General features: G+C 33.4%; 1 protein-coding gene across 1 annotated transcript; it reads left to right on the top strand.

Annotated features, from left to right (window-relative positions):
• The first annotated feature begins 5 nt into the window (after positions 1 to 5).
• LOC115414890 (tetratricopeptide repeat protein 13-like) lies at positions 6 to 26,122 on the top strand. Its single transcript, XM_030128251.1, is given in 17 exon segments — positions 6 to 15; positions 2,801 to 2,927; positions 4,242 to 4,383; positions 5,962 to 6,136; positions 8,354 to 8,510; positions 9,768 to 9,898; positions 9,984 to 10,116; positions 12,014 to 12,106; positions 12,276 to 12,359; positions 13,140 to 13,224; positions 13,397 to 13,506; positions 16,156 to 16,291; positions 19,332 to 19,411; positions 21,501 to 21,579; positions 22,468 to 22,547; positions 25,761 to 25,786; positions 25,789 to 26,122. Coding segments are annotated over 17 exon segments (1,734 nt in total). The 3' UTR covers positions 25,875 to 26,122.
• The last annotated feature ends 487 nt before the right edge of the window (positions 26,123 to 26,609 follow it).

Below are 26,609 nucleotides of genomic sequence, written 5' to 3'. Positions count from 1 at the left end.
CAACCATGGCTACCTGTACTGTTGGACCCCTAATATTATATATAGTATATAACAGTAATAAAATAATGTTAACTTAACCCTTTCATGCATGAATTATAAGAACCTTAATCAAGATTTTTTACCTGAGTATTTTTATTCCTTTTTAGGCATGACAAAAACAATGTGATTGACAATTTTTTATGAACCTATTTTTCACGGAGTTACAAAAATATCCACTCAGCTGGATATCACACATTTAATTTTTGAAGCAAAAAAAACATGCATTTACTGGCATACGGTGTGAAAACTATGACATAAAACATTTTAATGTGTTTTCTCACATTTTAACATATATAATACTAGTTATTAGTCAGATAGTATGAAAAAAATGTTCTTGTAAAAAAATACAAAACCTCTGTTAATTACAGTCTAATAACAATTAGCATTTGATTTCCACTCAAATATGTTAGTGTAGATCAGATTTATCAAGAAGAGCAAAGTTACAGTAATGGTATGAATGTCAGTGTATGAATGATGCACCTCACTGCAAAAATCTAAATCTTACCAAGTGTATTTTTTCTCGTTTCTAGTCCAAATATCTCATCACGCTTAAAAAATAAGACATAATCACTTAAACTGTAACTTTTCAGTGAGATACAAGAACTGATTTTTTGACAACAGATCTTGAAAATGTTGTCACTCTTACCAAGATCATTTTCGCTTGTTCCATTGGCAGATTTTTTTGTTTGAATTAAGCAAAAAAAAAATCTTTAATTAAGTACAAAAAAAAATCTGCCAATGGAACAAATGAAACAGATTTGAACAGCTGTCCACTGTAGTGACTACTATGCATGAAGGAATCAAAGGTTCAGATGTCATTCAATTGTAAATGGAAGCTGGGGTTAGTAAAACAAAAACTACAATTATATAAAATGTATTAAAGTTAAGTCAAAAGTTTAAATGTCATGATGTCTATAACATGTTTTTTGAAGAATGCGTAGAATATGAAATGATACCAACATTTCATTACAAAGATATTGCAAGAAAACAACCTCACCGGATCGTTTCTCCGCATTTATGCATCTAAGGGTTAAAGTATGTTGTGTTCAGTGTCAAAACTAAGCTGCAGTTTATTTATGTGTCAGATTAGGGGGTAGGTGTGTTGTTTATCTAGTCACATGATAATTTGGGGATTTTTTTTGTGTGCGGTTAAACACCTTTGCTTATACTCTACGAACCAGTTTCCTGGGGGAATTCCTGTACAATACCACAACAACACACCAGATATAATGCACCCGAAAACAGCTCTGACTGTGAGGATTAGTGCGGTGTCTTCTGTGTTTGATGCGACTAATCCTCATAGAAGCAAAGTCAACATATCACAATGTGCTTTTTATCAGCACAAATAGAGACTGAGGCAAAGTGGTTTTAGTGAGAAATAAGAGTGTGAATTTTGTGTTTGTCTGCTCAGCCTGAGGGAGTCTGTGCACAAACAATCCAGTCGACTTTTATTTATTTCCAGGACTTTCATGGGTCTGTTATGTAGTTTTTACAGGAACAGTGTGTGTTAATTGGTGTTACTGTAAGCGTGTCAGTGTAAACAAACAGGCTAATTTTCAACCATTGTCCTTGACTAGATGTTCACTCTTACATACTGTTCATTTCCTACACCTTCACTCTGTCAAATCTGTGAATTTTAACCTAAATTATGAACCGTACATCTATTCAGAATCAATAGATAGCATCTCTGACATTAATAGATGGGTGATGAATCATGAATTAACCTTCCAGTATCCATAGCAGTCCTTCCAATCACCAAAAGTGCATCTTTGTTTTTAACTTTAAAAAAAAAAAATTTTACTTCATCACCTTGATCCATTAACAAAAATAGCAAATGCTCAATAACTGTCATATTTTAACCCATTAAATGCCATGTTTGTAATATAAGCAAACCACATTTTTATGCAAAAAACACAAAATTAAGCTTTGTTTTTTGTTGTTGTTGTTTTGTTTTTTGTACAATATTTGACATGAGTTTATCATTTTCAAATGTACCTTACCAATGTAACTTACAGATGACCGTGGATCTACAAATACACAAAACATTTAACAACAGGCAAAATATTGGTACAGTTGCACTTATTTTACTTAAACTCCTACGACCCACTGTCCACATTTGTGAACAAGAGTTTCACAACTTTATACAAAAAAAAGAAAAGAAAATTGTCCACCATAAAGGACATTCCATAAAAAATTTAAAAACTGCATCTGAAAAAACTGTTGCATCATGATGTTTCCAATATAGGGACTTATTTAATAAAAAAAAAAAAAAAAAAAAAGCTTGTACTTTGCTGACTTGTCCTGGGTCTTAGGAGGTTAAGACATTTCATGTTGTTCATATTTGTTCAGGTTATAAAGAAGGAATTTTGTAAGTGAAAATGCACCAATACAGACAGAGAAACTTTGATGTTCTTGGATGTTTTAAAGTCATAGATTTACAACAAACTGTTATTGTCCCAGAGGGAAATTTCCGTCATTTCATCTTATTTCCTGGCTGTGCCATACCGAATAATTCAGCTGTAATAACATCTGCTTAAAAGGAATTGACCAAGAAAAGAAAAAAACGGGAAACTCGGAGTGTAATGTAACAGCGGAGAACACAAAACAAATGCAAAACAAACATTCAAATGAATGCAAATAACCGACTGAATGCAACAAAAAGACACGTTTATGGGTTTGTGCAGGTTATCATGTTAAGTATCTGCTGATTTAGCGTTTGAAACGTCTCTACGTCTCTACGTCTCCACGTCTCCTTTTGCAGTTTCCTGTCAACTCTGTGTGAAAGGTTGTGTTTTCTGTCATCAGGAAGCCATAGAGACGTTCAAGGAGGCGCTGAAGTTGAAGTCTGACTTCATAGATGCGTATAAGAGCCTCGGACAGGCCTACAGGTACACCAACACTGTCATTTAATACCATTAACAGGTTAATTAACAGAATGCAGGGCTTTTAGAACTCAGATTATGTTCAAGTTAGGCCTTTACTTCTAATTTCCTCCATTTTCTTGTTGTTGTTTTAATTATTTAATTATTGCTTTTAGTAATTTCCCCCTGGCATGTGCATTTGATTTTACTATTGCTTCTATCATGTATTTAATCTTATAACTACTTAAATTATTATTATTATTATTATTATTGTTGTTGTTGTTGTTGTTGTTGTTATTCTCCTGAGACCCAGCAATGCATTTTTGTTGTCTGTAGGGGACAAAAGTTTGACAATTTAAAGGACATTCCATTAAATAAATAAATAAATATAACTTTAAAAATATATCTGAAAAAACTGTTGCATTATGCAGTTTCTAATCAAGACAATTGTTTAATGTAAAAAAGCCAAAACTTTCACTTTTCTGGGTCTCAGGAGGATATATATATGTTTTTCTTTTTTATCCTTGGCACTGAAAATGAAGTGAATGAAATGAATGATTATTTTTGACCAGGCCTGTGTTTGTTCATGTTCATCGCATCCATATTTAATCATAGACTTGGGTTTTAATTGACTCATAGTAGTTTCCATCTTTTTTTTTATACTAAAATCTGTGCTTTTTGTGTCCTAATGTTCCCCTCTGTCATATAAAATCTACAAATGAGCACAAATTTTAGTCTTATATCATATTTTATTATGAATATTTCTTAAGTCTACTTGAAATTTTAGATTTTACCCCGCCCCCTGAAGGGGAGGCAAGGGGTATTGTTTTCGGTTTGGTTTGTTTGTTTGTTAACACTCTAGCAGCAAAACTATTGGTTGAATTCATACCGAACTGGGTTTATAGATTACCAGTGATGCAAACTAGATGTGATTACATTTTGGGAAAAGTAGGTCAAAGTTTAGATTTTTTTATGCATTTTTTAAATCTTTTTTTTTTTTTTTTCCCATTTTTACTTACAATGACTGAAATTTCAAATGTCTATAAAAACATCAATTTTGTTTCAATTTACTTCAAACTCGGCACAAATATAGAGGCAATGGATATACTAACATCCCCGCATGCATAGACATGATGACATCAGCTAGATCGATGCCAAAATACGCTACAATACGTGTGAGGGGCGGGGTTTGTTGTGCCTGGAACCACTTGTTTTTGTCTATTATAACTCCATAAATCTGTTTAGAATTGTTGTTTCATGTCTTGTCTCGATAAACCTATGAAAACGTAAGGGTCCATAAACTAATCCGCACTAATATTTGTATCTGGTTCCTGTTCTCAGAGAACTGGGTGACTTTGAGTCGGCCATGGAGAGTTTCCAGAAAGCCCTCATGTTGAACCAGAACCACATCCAGTCTCTCCAGCTTCGAGGCATGATGCTGTACCACCACGGTTCACTGCAGGAGGCCATCGGGAACTTCAAGGTACCAGCTTGTTTTCGTAGTTGTTTTTATGTGAGATTTTAAAAAAAAAAATGGGTCCTGCGCTGAACAAAAATGATTAAAGCAATGAAATCAGTGTTATTGATAATCTATGAAATGTTCATTACCCTGATATAAAGAAATGACACATCCATCCAACATACAGTCGCAGAAAACATGATTAGACCACCCTTGTTTTCTTCAGTTTCTTGTTCATTTTAATGCCTGGTCCAACTAAACGTCCATTTGTTTGGACAAATATAATGATACCAACAAAACAGCTCATAGTAGTTTAATTTCAGAGCTGATATCTGTCCATTTAACATGTTTTCTGGATAAAAACCAAAATCACTTCAGTTCTTCCATCAGTATCTATGGCATTGTACTGACAAAAACAGTGCTTTTAGACATTCCATGTTTTCTTTTCTTTCTGTTTTAGTCACATGATACACACAGGAGTTAGGACTGGATTGTATAACCATTGTTTTTTGTTTTTTCAGATTTTTATTTAGAAATATTGAGAAGATTTCAGCATACATTGAAATTACATTGTGGTCACATAACAAGTATGTGACCAGTGACCAATCTGTCCATTCTCAACATTTCAGTTTTTCTTTTTTTTTTTTTTTTTGTTAATAAACAAAACAATCGAACAGTGAACAATGGATGAATTGTTACATAAAGAAAACACACACAAAAGACCAAGAGCCGGGAGTAATACCTGAAGGTCTGGATAGAAAAGCAGATAAATACCTTTTGAATATATTATTCACCGCTGCCTTAAAGTCTATAACCATCAGCTGGATGAAACCAGAACCTCCCTCATATAATACATGGATTCAAAAAGTTTGGGATATTTACCAGATGGAGCAGATCACACACCTGCTCCGGCTTCAGAAAACCATTTTTACTAAAAGATGGGAACCTATGTTACCTTTACTACTGCAATAATATTTACTGGTGTTGCAAGAACACTCCATGTTATCAAAGTGCTGTCAATCTACCTCTGTCGAAGATCTATATCTACAGCCTTTTTTATTTTTATTTATTTATTTATTTATTTATTTATTTATTTTTGTTTTTTGAAGTAATCATTGTTTGCTATAATTATTACTGCTTTCTTAAATTTTATTATATGTGTCTGTGGAGGTGTATGAGAATATATTTGCAGCTGTGTAGGGGGAAAAGAAATTAATTGAACTGTGTAATTGAATGTGTAATTGTACTGTACTGAAAAAAAAAGAGAAAATTTAATAAAAATTAAGTTTAAAAAAAAAAAAAGACCAAGAGCCTTTGACCTCCTCTCTTGAAAGAAAGAAAGAAAAAAAAAAGATTAAAAATAAATAAATCATCACCATTGTTTTTAATGACTTTTGGTGGTCTAATAATTTTTTCTGCGACTGTATGTAATATGAAAAATATCATAGATTTTGTGTTGTTTTTCTTTTTTTTTTTATCATTTTATTAACTTTTTCTTAACCAGGAAAAAAGACTCATCTTCTCATAATATAACTGGACTATACCTCATTCTTCTATAGTGTTTTTTGATGTCTGTTTTTGTCCCTTTTCGTCCGTCCTCAGAGGTGTCTTCAGCTGGAGCCGTACAACGAGGTGTGTCAGTACATGAAGGGGTTAAGTCACGTGGCCATGGGTCAGTTCTACGAAGGCATCAAAGCTCAGACCAAAGTGATGTTGAACGATCCTCTACTGGGACAGAAGGCCAGCTCGGAATACCTCAAAGTCAAATACCTCAGAGGTAAGAACACAAACACACACACACATGGACAGTCATGGAAACATTCATTCACTGCTGCACATGAAACACACTCAGACACACTGGACCTTTTTTTTTTTACATACATTTGAATTCTCTCACTTAAATCCACCACTTTAACCCTTTATGGTCTCCCATTATAACAGGCCTAGATTTCTTTCGGTTGTTTTTGCAACAGTAGTGTCTTTTTTGCCAGTTCTTTTGCACCTTTTTTCAGGAAGAACTTAACTCTCAACATCTGGCCACTAATTATAATTCCTTATATGTAATAAATTCTTAAAATTCTTGATATGTGTAGGATTTTGAGTTACTTACGGGCTCTGACATAGGAATTTAGGGTAGGTAGAAAGATAGGGTAAGGGGATAGGAGATTATAAATTAAACTTTATCCCGCCCCTTTTCGAATGTTTTCCTATCTTTTCGTAAAAAATTGTTTTGTGGTTTGGTTTTAAATTTATATGCGAAATAAAGAAAAACAAACTGTGTGACAGCAGACATTTTTTATCATGTCTGTTATAAAAAAAAAAAAAAACAACAACTGTACAGGTGCATAATGAAACTGAAATTACAGAAATAAACTTTGAACTATTTTCCACGTGCTCAAACATTTTACCATGTTTGAGCTTCTTATTTTTAGTTATTTCTCATCATTTTAGGCTGTGTGATCAGGTCTAACTATCAATGAAGTTTCCAAAAGTGGGAAATGCAGATAAAATCGTTAAAAAAGGCACAAAAAAAACCAAAAAACTGTTGACAAAAATTTTATTAAATTTTACTTGTTTGATCTGGCAGATATGCAGGCTGATGTAATCCTCTTTTTTATCCTGCACTGCCCTCTAGTGTCTTGAGCAGGAATTGGTAGATATTTCAATGAATTAACCCTTTAAGGACTACCATTATAACAGGCCTAGATTTCTTTATGTTTTTTTGCAGTAAAATATCAGAAAATGTCTTTTTTGCCAATTCTTTTTCAACTTTTTTCAGGAAGAACTTAACTTTCAACGTCTGGGTATTCATTATCATTATTATATGTAATAAATGTTTAAAGCAGTGTGTTATAGCAGACATTTTTTGTCATATCTATTATAAAAAAACACCTGTAAATGTGCATAATGAAACTTTTTGAGATTTCAGAAATAAACTTTCAACTATTTTCCATGTGCTGAAACATTTTACCGTGTTCCAGCTTCCTATTTTTAGTTAATTCTCATTATTTGTAGCTTGTGTGATCTGTTCTAACGATCAGTGAAGTATCCAAACTGGAAAAATACAGATAAAATCAGCAAAAAAAAGGCAAAAAAAAAAATACCTGTTAACAAAAATTTAATTAAATTTTCTCGTTTGATATGGCACATATGCAGGCTGATTTAATCCTCTGGTTGTCTTGCTCTGCCCTCTAGTGTCTTGACCAGGAATTGGTCGATATTTAACTGAATTAACCCTTTAAGGACTACCATTTGAACAGGCCTAGATTTCTTTAGGTGTTTTTTGCAGTAAAAGTATCAGAAAATGTCTTTTTTGCCAATTCTTTTTCACCTTTTTTCAGGAAGAACTTAACTTTCCACGTCTGGCCATTCATTATCATTATTATATGTAATAAATGCTTAAAACAGTGTGTTATAGCAGACATTTTTTGATCTTATTTATTATAAAACAACTATTTCAACTATTTTCCATGTGCTCAAACATTGTACCATGTTATAGCTTCTTATTTTTAGTTGTTTCTCATCATTTTTAGCCTTTGTGATCTGGTCTAACTAACAATGAAGTATACAAACTGGAAAAATACAAATAAAATCAGCAAAAAAAAACAAAACAAAAAAACAGTGGAACTTGACAAAAAATGAATAAAATTTTTCTTGTTTGATCTGACACATACTCAGGCTGATGTAATCCTCTATGTTTGTCCTACACCACCCTCTAATGTCTTGAGCAGCAGTAATTAGTAGATATTTCAATAAATTAACCATACCATTATAACAGGCCTAGATTTCTTTGTTGTTTTTGCAGTAAAAGTATCAGAAAATATCTTTTTGGTTTTTTTACCGATTCTTTTACATGTTTTTCAGAGAGAACTGAACTTTCAATATCAGGTCACTAATTATCATCATTATATGTATTGAATGCTTAATAGCAGACATGTTTATCACATTTATTATGAAAAACATCACTCATCCTCTCTCAATATTTCTCCTCCAGAATACTCTCGTTACCTTCACTCTCACCTGGACATCCCAGTTGCAGAGTACAACGTGGACCAGGACTTACCTGGAAACTTCAAGAACCACTGGGCCAAGAACCTGCCTTTTCTAATAGAAGACTATGAAGAACAGCCAGGTCTGCAGCCACACATCAAGTAAGGACCGGTTTTATCTGAACAGTGTAAGTCTTAGTCCACCTCAAAGGTTGAAACGATCATGCGTACTTAATTCTCATTGTCTTTTCTTCACACACAAAAAAAATTAGAGGAAGTATGTTTACAGCCTTAACCCTGAGGGGTCTGAGTCTATTTTTGTCTGTTTTTGAGTACTTTTGATTTTGCCTTTATATACTATATAAAAAATGTTTACTATACCCATGTTTGGGATCTGTTTTTTAGCACACCCATCTATCTCATCTGTCTATTATTTTTTCACTTTAACCTACTATATCAACACACAAAGGACAAAAACACACAAAAAATATAAAATCTGATTTAAGAAATGTACATAATTTATTGCATAAATAACACAAAGATGCTTAATGAACTTTTCAAAGACTTTAAAAGTGAGTATTGTTCCAAACATTGGGTATATAAAATTAAAATTGTAATGAATTAAAACTATACTCAGATATTTGACATAAAAGCAGATCTTTACAGAGGCATTTTTTCACCCCTCCCCCGGTTTCCACATCCGGTTCAGGTGGGGGTCATCCCCACCCTTACCTGTAATGCTAATTCAGCCTGTGGATTAGAATTCACAGTTTCGACCATTTTTTTTTTTCCGTTTTCAAAAAGAACAAAAAAAAATGACGAAGCTATGGTCAGAAATATAACACCTCCCCACCTCATTTTCGTACGTGTACTCATGTTTGTTTGCTCCGAGTTCAAACGGTCATACCTCCAGTTTTATTTACTTTATCAACATCAAATAAAAAGTGGGAGAGTGTTTAAAGTCCACACTTTCAAATGCAATTGTCCCTAGTGGTCTACGTGATTGACTTCTGACGCTATGACGTGTTGAAAATGTCATGTGGTTCAGTCACGGGGCCGTGACCACGGACCCCAAAGGGTTAACATACACATAGGATAGGAACTAGATTCAACAGTTTCATGTTCAGGTTGTATGTTTCTTGTGTTACATTTGAAAATTGAAAAGAAAAAGACCTTGATCAGAAAAAAGAATAAATGTCTGAATGTCCTCTTTTCCATTTATTTATTTATTTAGAACATGCAAAGAAACAAAACAAAATAAAACAAACAAAGCAAATGAAGACAAAAACAAATAACATTTAAATGAACAGACTTTATCCTCAAGTACGTGCAAGTCTGAATTTTACATGGTCGAAAAGGAGTAGGAAGAAGAATTATGTTGGAGGGTTTAATCTGTAAACTGTTTTGTTTTTTTTGAAGGGATGTGTTACCGCAGAACTTCGACAGCTACAGCAGCGAAGTGCAGAAGCTGATCTGCACGGCCGACCACCTAGGGGCGCTAATGCAGTACGACACACCGGGATTCTTACCCAATAGGAGAATACACAGAGGTAACGCTGAATAAAAAAAAAAAAACTGCATCAGATGAGTGAGATTGAAAGCAGCCGTACTCAGTGTGTGTCTGTGCTCCTTCAGCCATGGGTTTGGCCACGCTGGAGGTGATGCAGGCCATGCATCGGACGTGGAGCAACTCCAAAGTACGAGTCAATGGAAAGACCAGACAAATGCAGTGGAGAGATATGTTCGACATAGCCGTCAAATGGAGGAGGTGAGGACACGGGTTAGAGGTCATTTATGCTCAGGAGAATGAATGAATGAGGTTTTTGGTTTAGGGTTAGGGTCTCGATTCAATTTTTGAATAATTTTAAACTTAAGGCACTTTTTTTTTAAAACTTCGCCAAAAGAGTGAATAACTAAATTCATCATCAGGTCCATTCCATAATTTCACACCCACAACCCCAGTCCATCTAGACCTCACATTTGTCCTCGAATCAAAACATGCCATGATGTTGAAAAACTAACAGCAAAAAGATCCACTGAAGCTTCTAAAAATAAAGCAGGGGTGTCAAACATAAGACCCACGGGGCAAAACCGGCCCGCCAAAGGGTCCGATACGGCCAGTGGGATGAATTTGTGAAATGAAAAAATTTACATTGACGATATTAACAATCATTTAGTTCATTACATACAGAACAATATGATCTCTAGTAACATACTATCATAATAACCTAGAATTAAAGACAACTAAAAATATTTGTTTTTGCTTTAGTGTAAAAAAAAAACAAAAGTAAAATTACATGAAAATGTTTAGGTTTATAAATTATCCTTTCACAATAAAATGTGAATAAGATAAAGGATAAACAAATATGAACAACCTGAAATGTCCTAAGAGAAATAAGTGAAATTTTAAGATAATTTTATTAACCCATAAAGACCCAAACAGCCCCTGATTCTGAAACCATCTACTGCTCTAAAATGTGTAAAAGCTTCTGATCCTCTAATCCTATCAATCCGTGTCAATAATTGGTGTAAAATACAGTTCTTCATCTTTTCATGGTCATCAGATATGACCCATTTGGACGTTCAGTGGCTCTGTAGTTACCATGGAAACACTGTCATCTTCTACAACATTGATTCACCAGTAAAACACATGGAGTTGGATCAGTGACAGTGGATGGACACACTGGGTTTATGTTCAGTTAATGAGAGATTTGACTGGAAACGTCACTTTTTCTTGGCTTTTCTACGGTTCTGACATAATAACCCTCAGCTTTAATCTGAGCTTTTATGAACATCTACGTGATCAGTGAATTAAATACAGGGAAATAGCCGAATTTCACTGGAAAAATGCAAAATTCAGAGGTAATATTACAATAAATGGTGATAAATCACTCAAGAAAGGTTAAATGGAGAGAAAAATTCATTTGGGAAGTGACATAAAAGTAGCATTGGGTCTGTCTGGGTTAATATAGCTCAAGTTTTTGTTGTTCATTGTTGTGCATGTTTTATTAATAAAAGCTGATGCTGAAATTAAATTAATGCAAATAAGTTACACTGGTCTAAAAGTAAAAACCTCCAGAATAAAAGTCACTAATACAGTCATAAATTAATAATAAACATAAATTCAGTCCAAATCCTGATTGGCTGAAGTTGCCAAGATACAGAATTAATGAGAGAATGTGTTTTACTCTTCATTTTATTATTTATTGTTTTGTTTTTTTTGTTAATTGTTAGTATTATTTTCCCCATTCCCCATTTAGAGGTAGAACATTTATCGTCATAGAATAAAAAAAAAAAACAAAAACAAAATCAATACTGAGAGAATTTAAGTAAAGACCATCTTCAAGGTGTTTTGGAAGTAAAGATAATTTAACCCAAACGAACCAATGAAGTAATATTTATCCAAATATAAAGCTACACAGGAATGAGAAAAGGCAGACGTTGCTACTCCATATCCAACGTCGAGCTCATTTTCAGCCGTTTCCTCAACCGTAAAAGCAGAAAAAAAAGGAGAAGAAAGCTGCAAATGTGTAAACCAGCCGTGTGAAATGAAAGGAACTAAAGCTCAGATGTAAGTGACGGACTTTAAAGACACGTGGTCCGTCGTCTCCTGGGTTTAAGGGGCTTCAGCGCACACAGACTAAAGGTGGTTTCTGTCCCTGCAGGATCGCAGATCCAGACCAGCCGGTCCTGTGGTTGGACCAGATGCCTGCACGGAGTCTGAGCCGAGGCTTCAACAATCACATCAACCTCATCAGGTACCAGTGAGGGAACGTCCACAGGGTGGGGGGGGGTGGGGGTGGGTGTTGACTGTGGAGACGTCCGCTGTTGAATGACCCTGGTTCTAACAGTCGAACGCAGGCCTGGTTCAGTGACAGCAGGTTTTCACCACTTTCACATGATCTGTTGAACCTCTTGTTCTTTCAGAGGACAGATCATCAACATCAGATACCTGGCATACTTCGACAACATCCTCGACTTCATTAAAGACCGAATACTGGTGTATCATGGGTAAAAATACCACCCGACATACACATCTGCTTTAGTAGTTAGAAGGATGTTCTGCACTCAGGTGGATCTTTCCTCTTTCTTTCTTTCTTTCTTTCTTTCTTTCTTTCTTTCTTTCTTTCTTTCTTTGTCTTTATTTTGTTATTTTTCTAATTTAATTTTCTTTGTTTCCTTGTTTTTTTTTCTTTTCTTTTTTACTTTTTTCTTTCTTTACGTTTCTTTTTCTTTTTGTTTCTTTCTCGGTCTTTTTATTTTCTTAATTTTTTTCTTATTTTATTTTTCTTTGTTTCTTTGTTTTTTTTTCTTTTCTTTGTTTCTTTGGTTTTTTTTCTTTGTTTCTTATTTTTCTTTTTGTTTCTTGATTTCTTTTTTACATTTCGAGTTTGTCTGTTTCTTTTTTATTTTACTTTTCTTTGCTTTACTTTGTTCATTTCTTTTTTACCTTTTCTTTTTTCTTATTTTACTTTTCTTTGTTTCTTTGCTTTTTCTTTTTATTTAACTTTTTGTAGTTTGTTTCTTTTTTCTTATTTTACTTTTTTTTTTATCTTTCTTTCTTTTTCTTATTTCACTTCATTTTGTTTTACACTAACTCTTTATTTACTTTTCTTTCTTTTCAATAGTCTTTTTCACTTGTCATTTCTTTTTATCTCTTGTGTTTTGTTTTTTCTTTATTTCCTTTATCGTTTGTATAAATCAGTTTTTTCTTGTAACGTAAATAATTCATTTTTCTTTCTTTTTTTCCTTTCTCTCCTGTAAACTCTCTCTGATGACCGTTGTTTTCAGGGCGTACAACCCCAGAGGACTCTTAGAAGTACGTCAGGCTCTAGAAAACGTAAATAAAGTAGAAGATCTACTTCCAATAATGAAGGTAAGGACAAAAAAAAGTAAAAAACAAAAACAAAACAAATATCCAACAGCTCCTTTAATTGTGAATGTTTGCCTGTGGCGTGTGTCCTGAACAGTAGACATACATCATACATTCATGTGTCGCAGGCGTTCAGCACCAGTTTGTTTGTTGTTTGTGTGTTTATTTTCTGAAGCAGTTCAACAGTAAAACCAGAGATGGCTTCACAGTCAACTCCAAGGTGCCCAGCATGAAGGATTCTGGGAAAGAGTACGACGGCTTTACCATCACCATCACTGGAGACAGGTGCAGTACGACTGTGGTCCATTTTATGGGTTTGTCCAACACAAATCCTCCTTTAACCCTTTCATGCACAGTGGTCACTACAGTGGACAGTTATTCTGCAGCTGTTCTCTTGTTTATTCATGGATTTTGTTGTTTTAGTTTCATATCAGCCAACACAATGCACTTACACTGCAATTGATTACATTACTGTAACTTGGCTGTTCTTGATAAACCAAATCTAACATGTTAGAGTGTAAATCAATTACTTGTTATCGGTATTAGACTGTAATTCACAACAAAAGTTTTTTTTTTTTTTGGCATATTATCTCCATGAAGTGACTAGTATTAGAGTACACTACAAACAAAAAGTTAAGGATATTTCTTTTTTTTTTTTTGTCTTTTTTTTTGTCATTTTTGCCATTTGTAAATAAAACTATGTCTGGCCATTAAAAAAATGTGTTTCAATTTAATTCACACACAAAAAACAGTAAAAAGCGTTGTGCAAAAATCCCGCCTGGAAAAAAAATAGCCCCAAAAAATTTTTAAAATATCCATAACTTTTTGTTTGTAGTGTATGTTAAAATATGAGAAAACATCAAATTAGCAGCATTTAATGTTTTTATTTCATAGTTTTCATATAGTGTATCAGTAAATACACGTTTCATTGCTTTAAAAATGAAACGCACATTTTTGCAACTCCATGAAAAATAGCTTCATTAAAAAAAAAATAAAAATAATCTCATTGTTTTTTTTAAATGCCTGAAGAGGAATAAAGAAAAAAAAATCTTGATTAACGTTCTCATAATTCATGCATGAAAGGGTTAAATAAATATATGATTACAAATACTAAAGCTGTGTGAGAGTTGATGAACTTTATCCAATTGAATATTTCTGAACATTGATTAAAACTATGAACATTTTACAGATAATCTCCTACTTGTAAAATCTTATTGTAACCAGAAATAAAATACCATCCATTTAGGCCCATGAATATATATTTTTTCTCTAGTTTTTTCAGTTTTATAATCTGTGGACCTGGTGATCAAACTGTGGTTTTGTATCATTATTACATAGTAATAGTAATAAAATTTAAATTAGAATAGCTATAACACTCATAATTAAGTGAATGCGGACCAATGGGTGTGGGGTGGGGTCTACTACTTTTTATTTTTTATTTTTTTTAGTTTAAGTTTTTGTTTGTTGTGTTGTTTTTTTGGTAAACTGAAAAATTGGACATGCTTATACCTGTACTGAGAGGATATGTATACTGAAAATGTGTCCTAATAAAAGATTTTTTAAAGAAAAAAAAATTAAATGTCTGTTGGAGGGAATTTGGGTGGAAAAGCCTGATTAGATTCTTTATTACGCCATGTATCACTAGTAAAGTAAAGGGACAGTATGTCCATGCAAGTGCTAATCACTCTCATATTTTCTGGACATGAACAAAATTGTCAAAAAAAAGTCTTTCTGGGGAAAAAAGGGCTTTTTGAAATAATTGGGAGCATTATGACTTTCACACTTTTTTTTCACTACCTGGAGATGTATTAGAAAAGAAGACAAATACCTCTTTAAAGGGTTCATATTTATCTAAACCCACTTTTCTTAGTCTGTGGTTCATTTCTTTGTGTATTTGGACCCTAATAGTTCATACAGTTTGAATTTGAACCCTCCAGCTGCTGCAAAACTGTCTTTATATTCATTCAGGCAAAAATCCAGTGGATTTCTACAACGTGTTTGAATTCCTGCTTAATTTGTTAAGTTCTATAACTAGTTACGTCGCAACATTTGCACACATAATTGTTATATTTGGTATTGTTTTATTTGGTATTTTTAATTCACTGTTTTTAATTATACAGCTGTTTGTATGTCTTTTTAATCTATTCTTGTATATTATTCTATTTTACTTTTTTTATCCTACTGTACGACACTGTTTTTAATTGTACAGCTGTTTGTATGTCTTTTTAATCTATTCTTGTATATTATTCTATTTTACTTTTTTTATCCTACTGTACGACACTGTTTTTAATTGTACAGCTGTTTGTATGTCTTTTTAATCTATTCTTGTATATTATTCTATTTTACTTTTTATCCTACTGTACGACACTGTTTTTAATTGTACAGCTGTTTGTCTTTTAATCTATTCTTGTATTTATTCTGTCATTTTGCTTTTTCATTCTTCTGTACGACACTGTTTTTCATTGTACATCTGTTTTAAGTCTTTAATCTATTCTTGCATTTTATTTTTTATTTTGTTTTTTTTTTTTTATTCTTCTGTACAACACTTTGGTCCGCTGTGGCTACCCAGCGTTCAATATAGGAATAAGAAAAAAACAAAATACAAACAAGCAAAAACAAAGAAGTGAAACTAAATTTAAAAAAAAACAGAAAACATAACCAACCAAATTAATGGTAATTTAAAGTAGAGTAGAGAGTAAATTATTTTCTTTTTAATTATTAGATCTTAACAATTGTAACCTTCAAAAATTGCCCTACATACCTTTTTTTTTTTTTTTAAGCCAAAAATGAGCCAAAAATTCGTAAATCCAGGCTGGCCTCATTCCATAGTTTATCTCCAACAACAGATATACATCTTTTAGTCTCATTTTTAGCTTTTGTGTCTAGTGCACACGTTTACCAGTACCACTAACTGCGAGGTGTTTTGTGTTTCAGGGTGGGGAACATGTTATTCTCGGTGGAAACCCAGACCACAGAGGAGCGAACGCAGCAGTACCAGTCGGAGATCGAGTCCATTTACAAAGACCTCACCGTTAAAGGGAAGGCGCTGATGCTTTCCACAGAACTAGGGGTGAGACTGAGCTGCACATCTGATCTGTTTGATAATAGAAAACAGACACCATACCTAAAGAGACAAATGGTGGATGTGAAAGGAGCAGACAGACTGTATTCTGTGCTTCATTTATCATATTCATATCAGTGTTACCTGGACAATGGAGTAAATGAAGTTAAATCCAGTCAAATCTGATTATTATTGGGGAAACTGATATTCCGTTATTATAGTGTCTCACTCAGTCTATGTTTTGGATGTTATCCACGTAGACGGGAAACTATACGAGGAAAAATTTAACCCTCAAAGATCTAAACATCCACCAGTGACCAAAACCATCCACTGATGTAAAGTGTTTATTAACTATTAACCACTAATCCCATCAATACATGTCAATAATCGTGTAAAATACAGTTCTTCATCTTTTCATGGTCATCAGATATGACCATCATTTGGACGTTCAGAGGCTCCGTAGGTTACCATGGAAACACCATCATCTTCTATACAACATTGATTCACCAGTCAAACCCATGGAGTTGGATCATGACAGTGGATGGCTACACGGGTTTACTAAATAAAATTACACAAACTAAATAACTACAAATTAGACAAAAATGAAGTAAAAAAAAGAAATAAATAAAATAAAAGTACTGAATAAAAGGAACAAAAGTGAATGGAAAAACAACAAAATAAGTAACATGAACAAAATAAGCTACAAATAGAATGAAACTGAAATAAATTTAAACATTGATGCACCAGTAAAACCCATGGAGTTGGATCAGTGACAGTGGAGGGACACACTGGGTTTAGGGCTGAACGATATGGACAAAATTTCATATCTCGATATTCATGCCAGATATCTGTACGATACGATATGACTACGGGTTCGGTGAAAACCAAGCATTTTTCAGAAAAATACAAACAACATAATACAAAAGAATGTGGAAAGTGCAGTTTTATTTATAAGAACTCACTGCCAGTCATCAACATTAACATAAAGTACGAATAAATGAAATTTGTTGTGACTTCCAGAGCTGTACACGCAGGGCGAGTGCGGGGGAAATCTATATCGTTTTATATCGTTACTTTTTTGATATTAATATCTTGAATGTTCATATCTAGATATCAATACGATAACGATATATCTTTCAGCCCTAACTGGGTTTATGTTCAGTTAATGAGAGATTTGACGGAAAAAGTCACTTTTCCTGCAGTTTTCTCTGTTTTGTTCCAAAGATTTTTTTTTTTTTTTTGGATCAAGATCTTTTTGTTGAAGTTTTCTCAATATAATGCAAGTGCAGTGTTGAATGGTCCTTAAAGAAATCTTAAGTAAGCATGGGTGGAAATTAAACGCAGCTAGCACCATAGAAAAACAAAACAAAAAACAAAACAAAAAAAAAAGCAAAGCAGAGCAAACAACAAACTACATAAAATAATCCCTCCTCAGTCATTGCCAGTGCACTAGAAATAATAAGGGGTCGCTATCATGACAAAAACCTGCGCTAGGTGTAAGTATGGAGTAAGTAGCATTATTAAACTGCACTTAAAACTCAAGCTTTTACAGGGTCTGGAATGTTTTTAGGAAGGGTCCCCACACTTTCTGGAATTTCCCATTTGATTGCTGGAGTGAATGTCTAATTTTCTCCAGTCTTAAGCAGGACATAATGTCTTCTAACCACTGTGCATGAGTCGGGGGGGGGGGGGCATCCCTCCATCTAAACAGGATTGCTCGTCGAGCTAGAAGGGCAGCAAAGGATAAAGTGCGTTGTTTTTCTGTAGGTAGCTTAACTTCACCTTCCATTACACCAAACAGAGCAGTCAAGGGGTTTGGTTCCAACTTGATGTTTAACAGCTGAGAAAGTGTATGAAAGATTTCAGTCCAATATTTGTGAAGGCTTGAACAGGAAAAGATTTTTTTATTGTCAATTCACTAGATGTGCATACAAAGAATTGACACAGTTTCTCTCTCACCTTGTTAAATGTCATGCATTAAAAAAAAAAGAGGTAAAATAAGAATAAGAATTGGAATAAACATGTCAGTCTGTTGACAGTAGCAGCAGTAGTGCAACACAGTGTCTGTTTGAGGTGAGGAGGTGCATAATAGAACCAAACAGCAGCAGATAGGGCAATAGTGCAATGTTTATAATAAAGTGCAAATATAAAACCTTTGAACTGATTCGGATTTTTGATGAATATCTACATGGTCAGTGAGTTAACTACAGGAAAATACCCGATTTTCTCAAAAAAAAAAAAGCAAAGGATTATAGTATAATAAATGGTGATAGATCATTCAGGAAAGGGTAGATGTTTACTGTCAGACCAGTAAAATACTATCATAATAACCTGAAAATAATGACAATTCAAGATTTTTCACTTTAAGTGTAGAAAAGTAAACTGACATGATCATATTTGCATTTACAACCTATCCTTTCACAAATAATCTGAACAAACATGAACAACATGAAGAGAAATAAGTGCAATTTTAATAATATTTATTCTTCCTGTTACTACAGGTTTTGAGTATTTGTTGTGATGAAAATGTGTAAATGCTGAAATAATGTGTAATATGCTTATTTTTCTTAATAATTTGTAGTTTTTTCATGCTATTCAGTTTGTGAACATTTTCATCGTGTCATTTTCTTTTTTCGCTGTTATTATTTTCCTGGTTCTGATCCACTTCAGATCATATTGGGCTGAATATGGAACCTGAACTAACGTGTTTGACAGCCCCGGTCTAAAGTTACATATTCATTTAATAATACGTCTATTCGTTTCTCCATCTGAACTCTGAGAAACCGTCTCTGCGCCTGTTTTTCTTTTTGTCCCGCTGCCAGTTTGGACTCTTTTTTTATTGTGTTATTATCTGTAATTTATCCAGATAATCTGCTCCTTTTGTCGTTTTAACTCGATGACATTATTCACCGTCTGACACTGATAGCGGGTGAATTTTCAGAACCCTTTTGTGTGTTTTGGCTCACGGGGGTTTTATTGTATCTGCAGTTTTATAGACTCGCCGTAAAGGCAGTTCCAGTCGACCTCATGACCGTGTGTGTCGTTTCAGGACGCAGATGCTGTGTGTAACCTCATCCTCTCCCTGGTTTATTACTTCTGCAACCTCATGCCGCTCTCCAGAGGATCCAGGTAAATCTAAAGACGAAACAACCCGAAAACAGGTAATAATAATACGGTTGTAGTACCGTGATACTGGAACAAGTTAAGCCTTAGGGGCTGGAGTTTTTTTTTCTTCAAGATTTCAAAAGCTGTATCTTGCAGGGGTGTAAGAAAATATCGGTCCACAATATATCGCAATATTTCACTTCATGATACTGTATTGAATATTAAAAAGCACTATCGAATTTTGTAAGTATTTATTCAAATGCAGGCATGGCGAAAATTAATTTTTGTTTTTGTTTTTCTTTGTTTATCAGGTCTTTTATTTCTGTATCACATAGGTATTTGCTCCTGTTGTTTGTATACTACAAAAGTAGTTTTTGATATTGCAGGTCATAATGTAGTTTTTTGAAACTGATAACAGCTACTTGAGATAACCTACGCACTTTTCACTGTCTGAAAGAGGGCAAGTGTTAGTTTTTTTAATTGAGAATGCTTAAAATAATGTTCTGATGTTGGATATTCAGGAACTGAACATATGCATTCTTTTCGAATAGAATGCAAACATTTAAGCAGGATCTTAAACTGTAATATCTGTAAAACATTATTTATTTGTTTATTTATTATTTGTGTGTTTTTTGTACTGTTAAACCTGCCTGTTAAAACTTTTATTCATCCAAATGCTGCACTTGAAGTTTTCCAGGAAATATCTTTTAAAAAAAAGAAACAAAACAAAAAATATTGCCTTGTTTAACAGGTAGCATGATATATCGTTATATATCGTATCGTGATCCTAGTATTGTGATTTGTATCATGTCCCCAGATTCTTGCCGATACACAGCCGTAGTATCTTGGAGGTGGTTGGAGATAAACAAATATAAATATGCTGGGTCTGGCAATCTTTTCTTGTTTTTTTTTTTTTTCCTTGGTTTGTGTTTTTTTTTAATCCATTACAATGTGGGAAGACGCAGAGTCTTCAGATTTCTAAGTGTTAATTAAAAACCTTGAAAGTTGCCGACAAACTGCAGATAAATTAACCCTTTAGATGCCGAAGATTGTTTTAAAAAAATATTACATTTGGATATGAAGATTTCAGAAAGCTGTATCTTGGGGGTGATTGGAGATAGTCAAACTGTAAATGACAAAAAATATGGTTGTGATGGGAGTAAATGTCCTCATCTAATTTGCATATTGTGATGTCACAGGGTGGTGGCTATATTGGATTATGTAACTTTAGTAAAATTACTTTAGAAAATATTACATGGATGTTTCTTTGTTTTTGTTTTTTGTTTTTCTTTTATCCTTCCAATAAATGAACTTACACATTAGTAGAAAGTTCAAATGCACTAAGTTTTTTTCATCTTTTTAATCCAAATCTGTCCTAATTTTACAAACTAAGAACTAAATCAACTTTACTTACTCACTAAACCAGCTCAGCTTTGTAATATATTGTCAAATGTTGCACAAGAGCTGAGATTAAAACAGAAACAGGGAATATCTGTGTGGGTACTGACAGGACATAAAAGTGGTGTTTCTGATGTTGGTCGAAATTTATTTTTGATTAAAAGAAAAAGGCTTTTTTTCACTAAGTGTAACTCAGCTTTATAATATTAGTACTTAATGTTTACGTTGAAAATTCAGTTAAAAATGGAAATAATAGAAAAACCACAAGTGCAATGGCTTGATTTCATGTTTTTCTTTCATTTCTTTGATTATAAGCATCAACAGCTTATGTGATGGGATTTTTAGCGTTTTTAAGTCAATATTGATTCTAAAAAAAATGTATTACATCAAATTAACTCTCCAACTCTCTGATGCTCTGAATAAGAACTACTAATTGAGACTCATAATTTTAGTGTTTTTCATCTAAAATTCATTTGGAAGCTTCTACAAAAATAATTCTGGATCTTTACGGGTTAAGAGATATTTAGTTTTCTTCATATTTAAGCTGATTATGGTTTATAATGCGATTGTTTTCATCTTTATCTGACAGAAATCAGCACATTTATAGTATAACAATGTATATTTGTTGTCTTCTCCTTGATCGTTAATAACTAGTTATCGTCATCTCTTAGGGTTCTGTGAACTCTAAGGTTAACTCTGGTGTTTTTATCGTCAGTGTGGTGGCCTACTCCTGTGTGTATGGGGGCGCTGATGGCCATGGGAAAGAAGTCATCGGTCGGATTCCTAAAGGAAAGGTAGGTTGGTTGGAAAATAAGATGAGACAGGATGGAGTTTATTATTATTATTATTAAAGACATTAAAACAAGAATAAAAGCATGTACTAAATCAATAAATAACAGTAATAAGGAAACCAGGCCAATTTTAATTCGACTTTTGTCAATATTTTATAGACTTATTACTATTATTATTATTTTGTATTGTTTGTCTTACGCTTGCATTTTTTTTTTTTTACACTTTATTCTGTTGCTTCCTTGAACAGTGATTTCCATGTTGTGAGATCAATAAAGTCTAGTCTATTTTAATAAAAGATGATGCCGAAATTCAGTTAATACAAATAAATTAAACTGGTCTAAAAGTAAAAAAACAAGAAATAAAGAAATGTTCATCCAAAATACTAATTGGCTTTAGTTCCCAAGATACAAATTGAGAGAATTAATGACAAAATGGGTTTATTTTTCATTTTGTTCTTTTTTTTTGGTTTAGTTTGTTCATTTTTAGATTAGATTAGACTTTATTGATGATCAATGATTAAGGCAACTACAGAATAAAGTGCAGGAAAAAACTGCATGCATGAAGATAGTGCAAAAACATTTACATCAGAAGGAATTGCAAAGAATGTTGTTAATTGTTGTTATTTTCCACAATTTTTACAATTATTTTATTAATTGTCCTTTATTATTATCTTCATTTTCTTGATTATTTTCTTCATTTTTGCTCATTTATTTTGCTTTTGTGATTTATTTAACTATAAAAGTCTATGAAATTATTAAAATTCTCACCATTCACTGGTCACTGGGATCAATAAAGTCTCTAAAAAAAAAAAAAAAGGCAAAAAAGTTTATTCGCACATTTGCACACAATGAAACTAATTAACTGTGTATCATCTGTGTTTTGAACTCCAGCTGGTCGACTTCGAAGCCATGACCACACCGAGTCCAGACAGCTTCAGTAAAACGGCCAAGAGCTGGATGAATCTGAAGAGGTGCGATCATTAGAATATTGACCAAGTTTGTAAATATTAAAAATGTTCCTTTTCTTATAATGTTATTAATGGTATATAATATGTAAATAGTTACAGATATCAATGTAGTTCCTATTGATCACTGATAGAAGTCATATATGGACTTTATTTGGGTCCATGACCTTTGACCTTGAAGGGTCAAATTCAAGGTCACCAATGTCAAGATTTCAACAGTCTTCTCCGAAACATCTGGTTGGATTCATTTCAAATGTTATATGTGGCTTCTTTGGACAGTGTCTACAAAGTCTGTTCACAGTTTGGATGAATTTTTGAAATATTTAAAATGTGCCTTTCCTTATAATGGTCCGTATTATTATTATTATTTTTTTTTAAATTTTGTTTTTATTGGACAAGGAGCAAGGTATCTCTGCATCAACATTCATACATATGATATCCATTAGAGTCCTTTTTGTTTTCCTTATTTTATACATTCAACAGTGTCAAACAAACAAACAAACCATAAAAAAAAAAAAACTGAACTGAGTGCTTACAGTTTTGGTACTTCTCATTAAAAAAAAAGACAATCACACTTTTCAATACTTCTGGGTTCTTTAAACATTACACTTTATGCAAAAGTAAAACATTCACAAAGAAATAAATACAAGGAGATTGGAAACAAGAAATCTTAGAGGAGTGATACAAATTCTGGGCGGCCAGAGGATACAAATTTAATCCATTTGTCCCAAATATGGTAAAATGTATCCCTCTGGATTCTGATAGAGTAGTCAATTTTTTCCATTTTGAAAATTTGCAAGACGGTCTCGTACCAGTCTTCTAATGTTGGTGGAGTTGGCTTTAACCACCTTCTTGTAATGGATTTCTTGCTGGCTGCTAAAAGCGCCTGTAATAATTTTGTATCCTCCCTCCGTTCTAGTACTGAGACAATCACCAAGATATAATTCACAAAGTTATAAGGAACATGAATCTTGAAAACCGATATTGAAGTCCCATGAATATCCCTCCAATACTGGTGCATCTTGGGGCAGCCCCAGAACACATGATAATGATTAATGGGTCCGTATTGTTGATGGTTCATTACATGGAAAAGGTTAGAGATAGGATAGAATAGAAAACGGTTGGCAGGAAAAAGTGATTTGCCCACCCCTTGTTTTCTTCAGTTTCTTGTTCATTTTAATGCCTGGTCCAACTAAAGGTCCATTAGTTTGGGCAAAAATATGATACCAACAAAAAATGTCTCATAGTAGTTTAATTTCAGAGCTGATATCTATACATTTAACATGTTTTCGTGGATAAAACCAAAGTCACTTCAGTTCTTCCATCAGTATCTATGGCATCGTACTGACAAAAAACAGTGCTTTTTAGACATTCCATGTTCTCTTTTTCTGTCTGTTTTAGGTCACATGACACACACAGGAGTTAGGACTGGATCACAGAACCAGTGTTTTTGATGACTTTTGATGGTCTAAGAATTTTTTTTCCGCAACTGTATGAACTTCTATCGGTGATCAGTAGGAACTATATTATCTCATTTTTTCTATTCTGTTCTACAGTTGCGGAAAAAAATATTAGACCATTGTTTTTTGATGACTTTGTGATGGTCTAATAATTTTTTCTGCGACTGTATATGACTTTGATTGGATGATTTGGGTTGCTCCTCCAGTGAAAGTCCCGCCCACTTCTGTAGTTAGATCGATGTGCATCCAGACCACAGGACTGGAACATAGAACAGAACTGACAACCTCACATATTTAACCTTTTATTGATTCTTGATAGAACAGGATCTATTTTTATACATATCTGTGCAGGATGCCTTAACCCAGGGGTGTCAAACATGAGGCCCGGGGGCCAAAGGTTCCAATCCGGCCCCTGGGATGAATTTGCAATGTGCAAAAATTCCACTGTTAAGGCTGTGGAAACTCATTTTAGTCCAGGTTCCACATACAGACCATATGATCACCGTCAAATAATAACAGCAGAAGAACCGACAAAAAAGAATGACAACATATTTCTTCTCAGTTTGATGTGAAAAATATATTACATTATGTCTGTAAATAATGACAACTCAAATTTTTGTCTTTATGTTAGTGCCAAAAAAAACCATTAAATTAATGCAAAATATTTACATTTACAAACTATCCTGTAAATAGATGTTGAGTAACCTGAACAATATGAACAACCTGAATTGGTCTAAAGAAAATTCAGCACAATTTGAAACTATTTCCTGCCTGTTCCTCAGGTTTAGTGTCTGTAGATTCGATCCAGAATGCACATGGTACAAATGATAAACGAGGCAGAATATTGTAAAATTGTACTGATTTTTCTAGATTTTTGTTTTTAGGTTGGAATGCAAATATTTTCATGTAATTTCACTTTTTCACACTAAAACAAAGTAAAAAAAAAAAAAAATCTTGAATTGTCATTATTTATATCAGGGGTCTCAAACATGTGGCCCTGGGGCCAAATGCGGCCCGCCAAAGAGTCCCATCCGGCCTGTGGGATGTTTTGAAAAGTACAAAAATTCCACAGTCTTGAATTTTATTAAGAAAAATTTTTTAGCTTGAATTAAGGAAAAATATCTTGAATTAAGCAAAAAAAAAAAAAAAAAAAAAAAAAAAAATCTTCAGTTAAGTAAAAAAAATCTTGAATTAAGCCAAAAAAATCCTAATTTAGCAAAAAATCTTCAATCAAAGCAAAAAATCTTGAATTAAAATTTTTTGTCTTTAGTGCAAAAAATAACATTAAATTATGAAAATATTTACATTTACAAACTCTCCAGTAACAACAGAATATGAATAACCGAATGAATATGAACAACCTGAAATGTCTAAAGATAATTCAGCACAATTGAACTCTCTTCTGCCTGTTCCTCAGTGTTAAGTGTCTTTGTAGATTTGGCTCCAAATGCACATGGACAAATGATACGTTGACTCAGAATATTGTTAAAATTGTACTTATTTTTCTAAATTTCAGTTTTTTTAAGGTTATCACATCTTTTGTTTGGATAGTTTATAAAAGTAAGTATTTTCTTAATTTAATGGGGTTTTTTTGCACTAAAACAAAGACAAAAATTGTAGTTGTCATTATTTATCGGTTATTCTGTTATTATTTTACTGGTCTGGTCCACCGCAGATCAAATCGAGCTGAATGTGGAACCTGGAAGAACATGAGTTTGAGAGCCCTGGCCTAACCCCTCCTCTTCCTCTTCCTCCTCAGTTTACCAGGCTGGTACCAGAGTCTTCCTCCGTCGCAGAGACCTTCCCGTCGACCAGAACGATGATCGAGGTTCTCAACACTGACTCGTCCTCACACTGTCCAAAGAAGTCTTAATGCAGCTTCTACACAAGTCGTATCAGAGCTTCGGTAGCGGGCAGAACAAAGGGACCGCCAGCTCCTGAAACCCAAACTAACGCCAACCGCCAAAACGTTCTGACGCTGGATGGAGACCAGAGACGAGTCTGATAGATGTGTACGAGCTTTGGGTTATGGTCACATGACTACGCGTGTCAGTGAAGGATCCACAAATATACACTATGTGGACAAAAGTATGTGGACACGTTGAATTCAGGTGGTTCTTCTCTAACGAAACAATAACGACTAATGTCAGAATATAGTTTTTATATTGGGATAAATATCATTGCATTGGTTAGTTTGGGTGAAATTGTTAAATTGTTTCCGAAATGCCTCAGAGATGGATTTGACTTAATTTCTCTCAACATTGATTGTTTTTTTTTTTTGTTTTTTTTAAATCCATGACTATGATTTTACATGTTCTTCCTCTAAATTGCAAAAATATTTTTCCTGCCCTGACTGTAAATAGTAATTTTCTACCACAACTAGCCATCTACTTTCTATGGAAGAGGATTAGGGCCACTGGAAAAAAAAAAATAATAAAATTAAGGTTCAATATATATTTTTTATTATTATTCTGAGATTAAAGTCAGAATTCAATTTTTTTTTTTTTTTAAATTTTGACTTTAATCTCAGAATTTTGACTTTTTCTCATAATAATAATTAAAAAAAAATACAGTGGACCTTAATTTCAATTTTTTTTTCCAGTGGCCC

This window comes from Sphaeramia orbicularis, chromosome 24, assembly GCF_902148855.1.
Source record: "Sphaeramia orbicularis chromosome 24, fSphaOr1.1, whole genome shotgun sequence".
In the NCBI taxonomy this organism is placed as follows: domain Eukaryota; kingdom Metazoa; phylum Chordata; class Actinopteri; order Kurtiformes; family Apogonidae; genus Sphaeramia; species Sphaeramia orbicularis.
The sequence above is the reverse complement of the archived record's forward strand: the minus strand, read 5'-3'. Positions and strand labels throughout refer to the sequence as shown.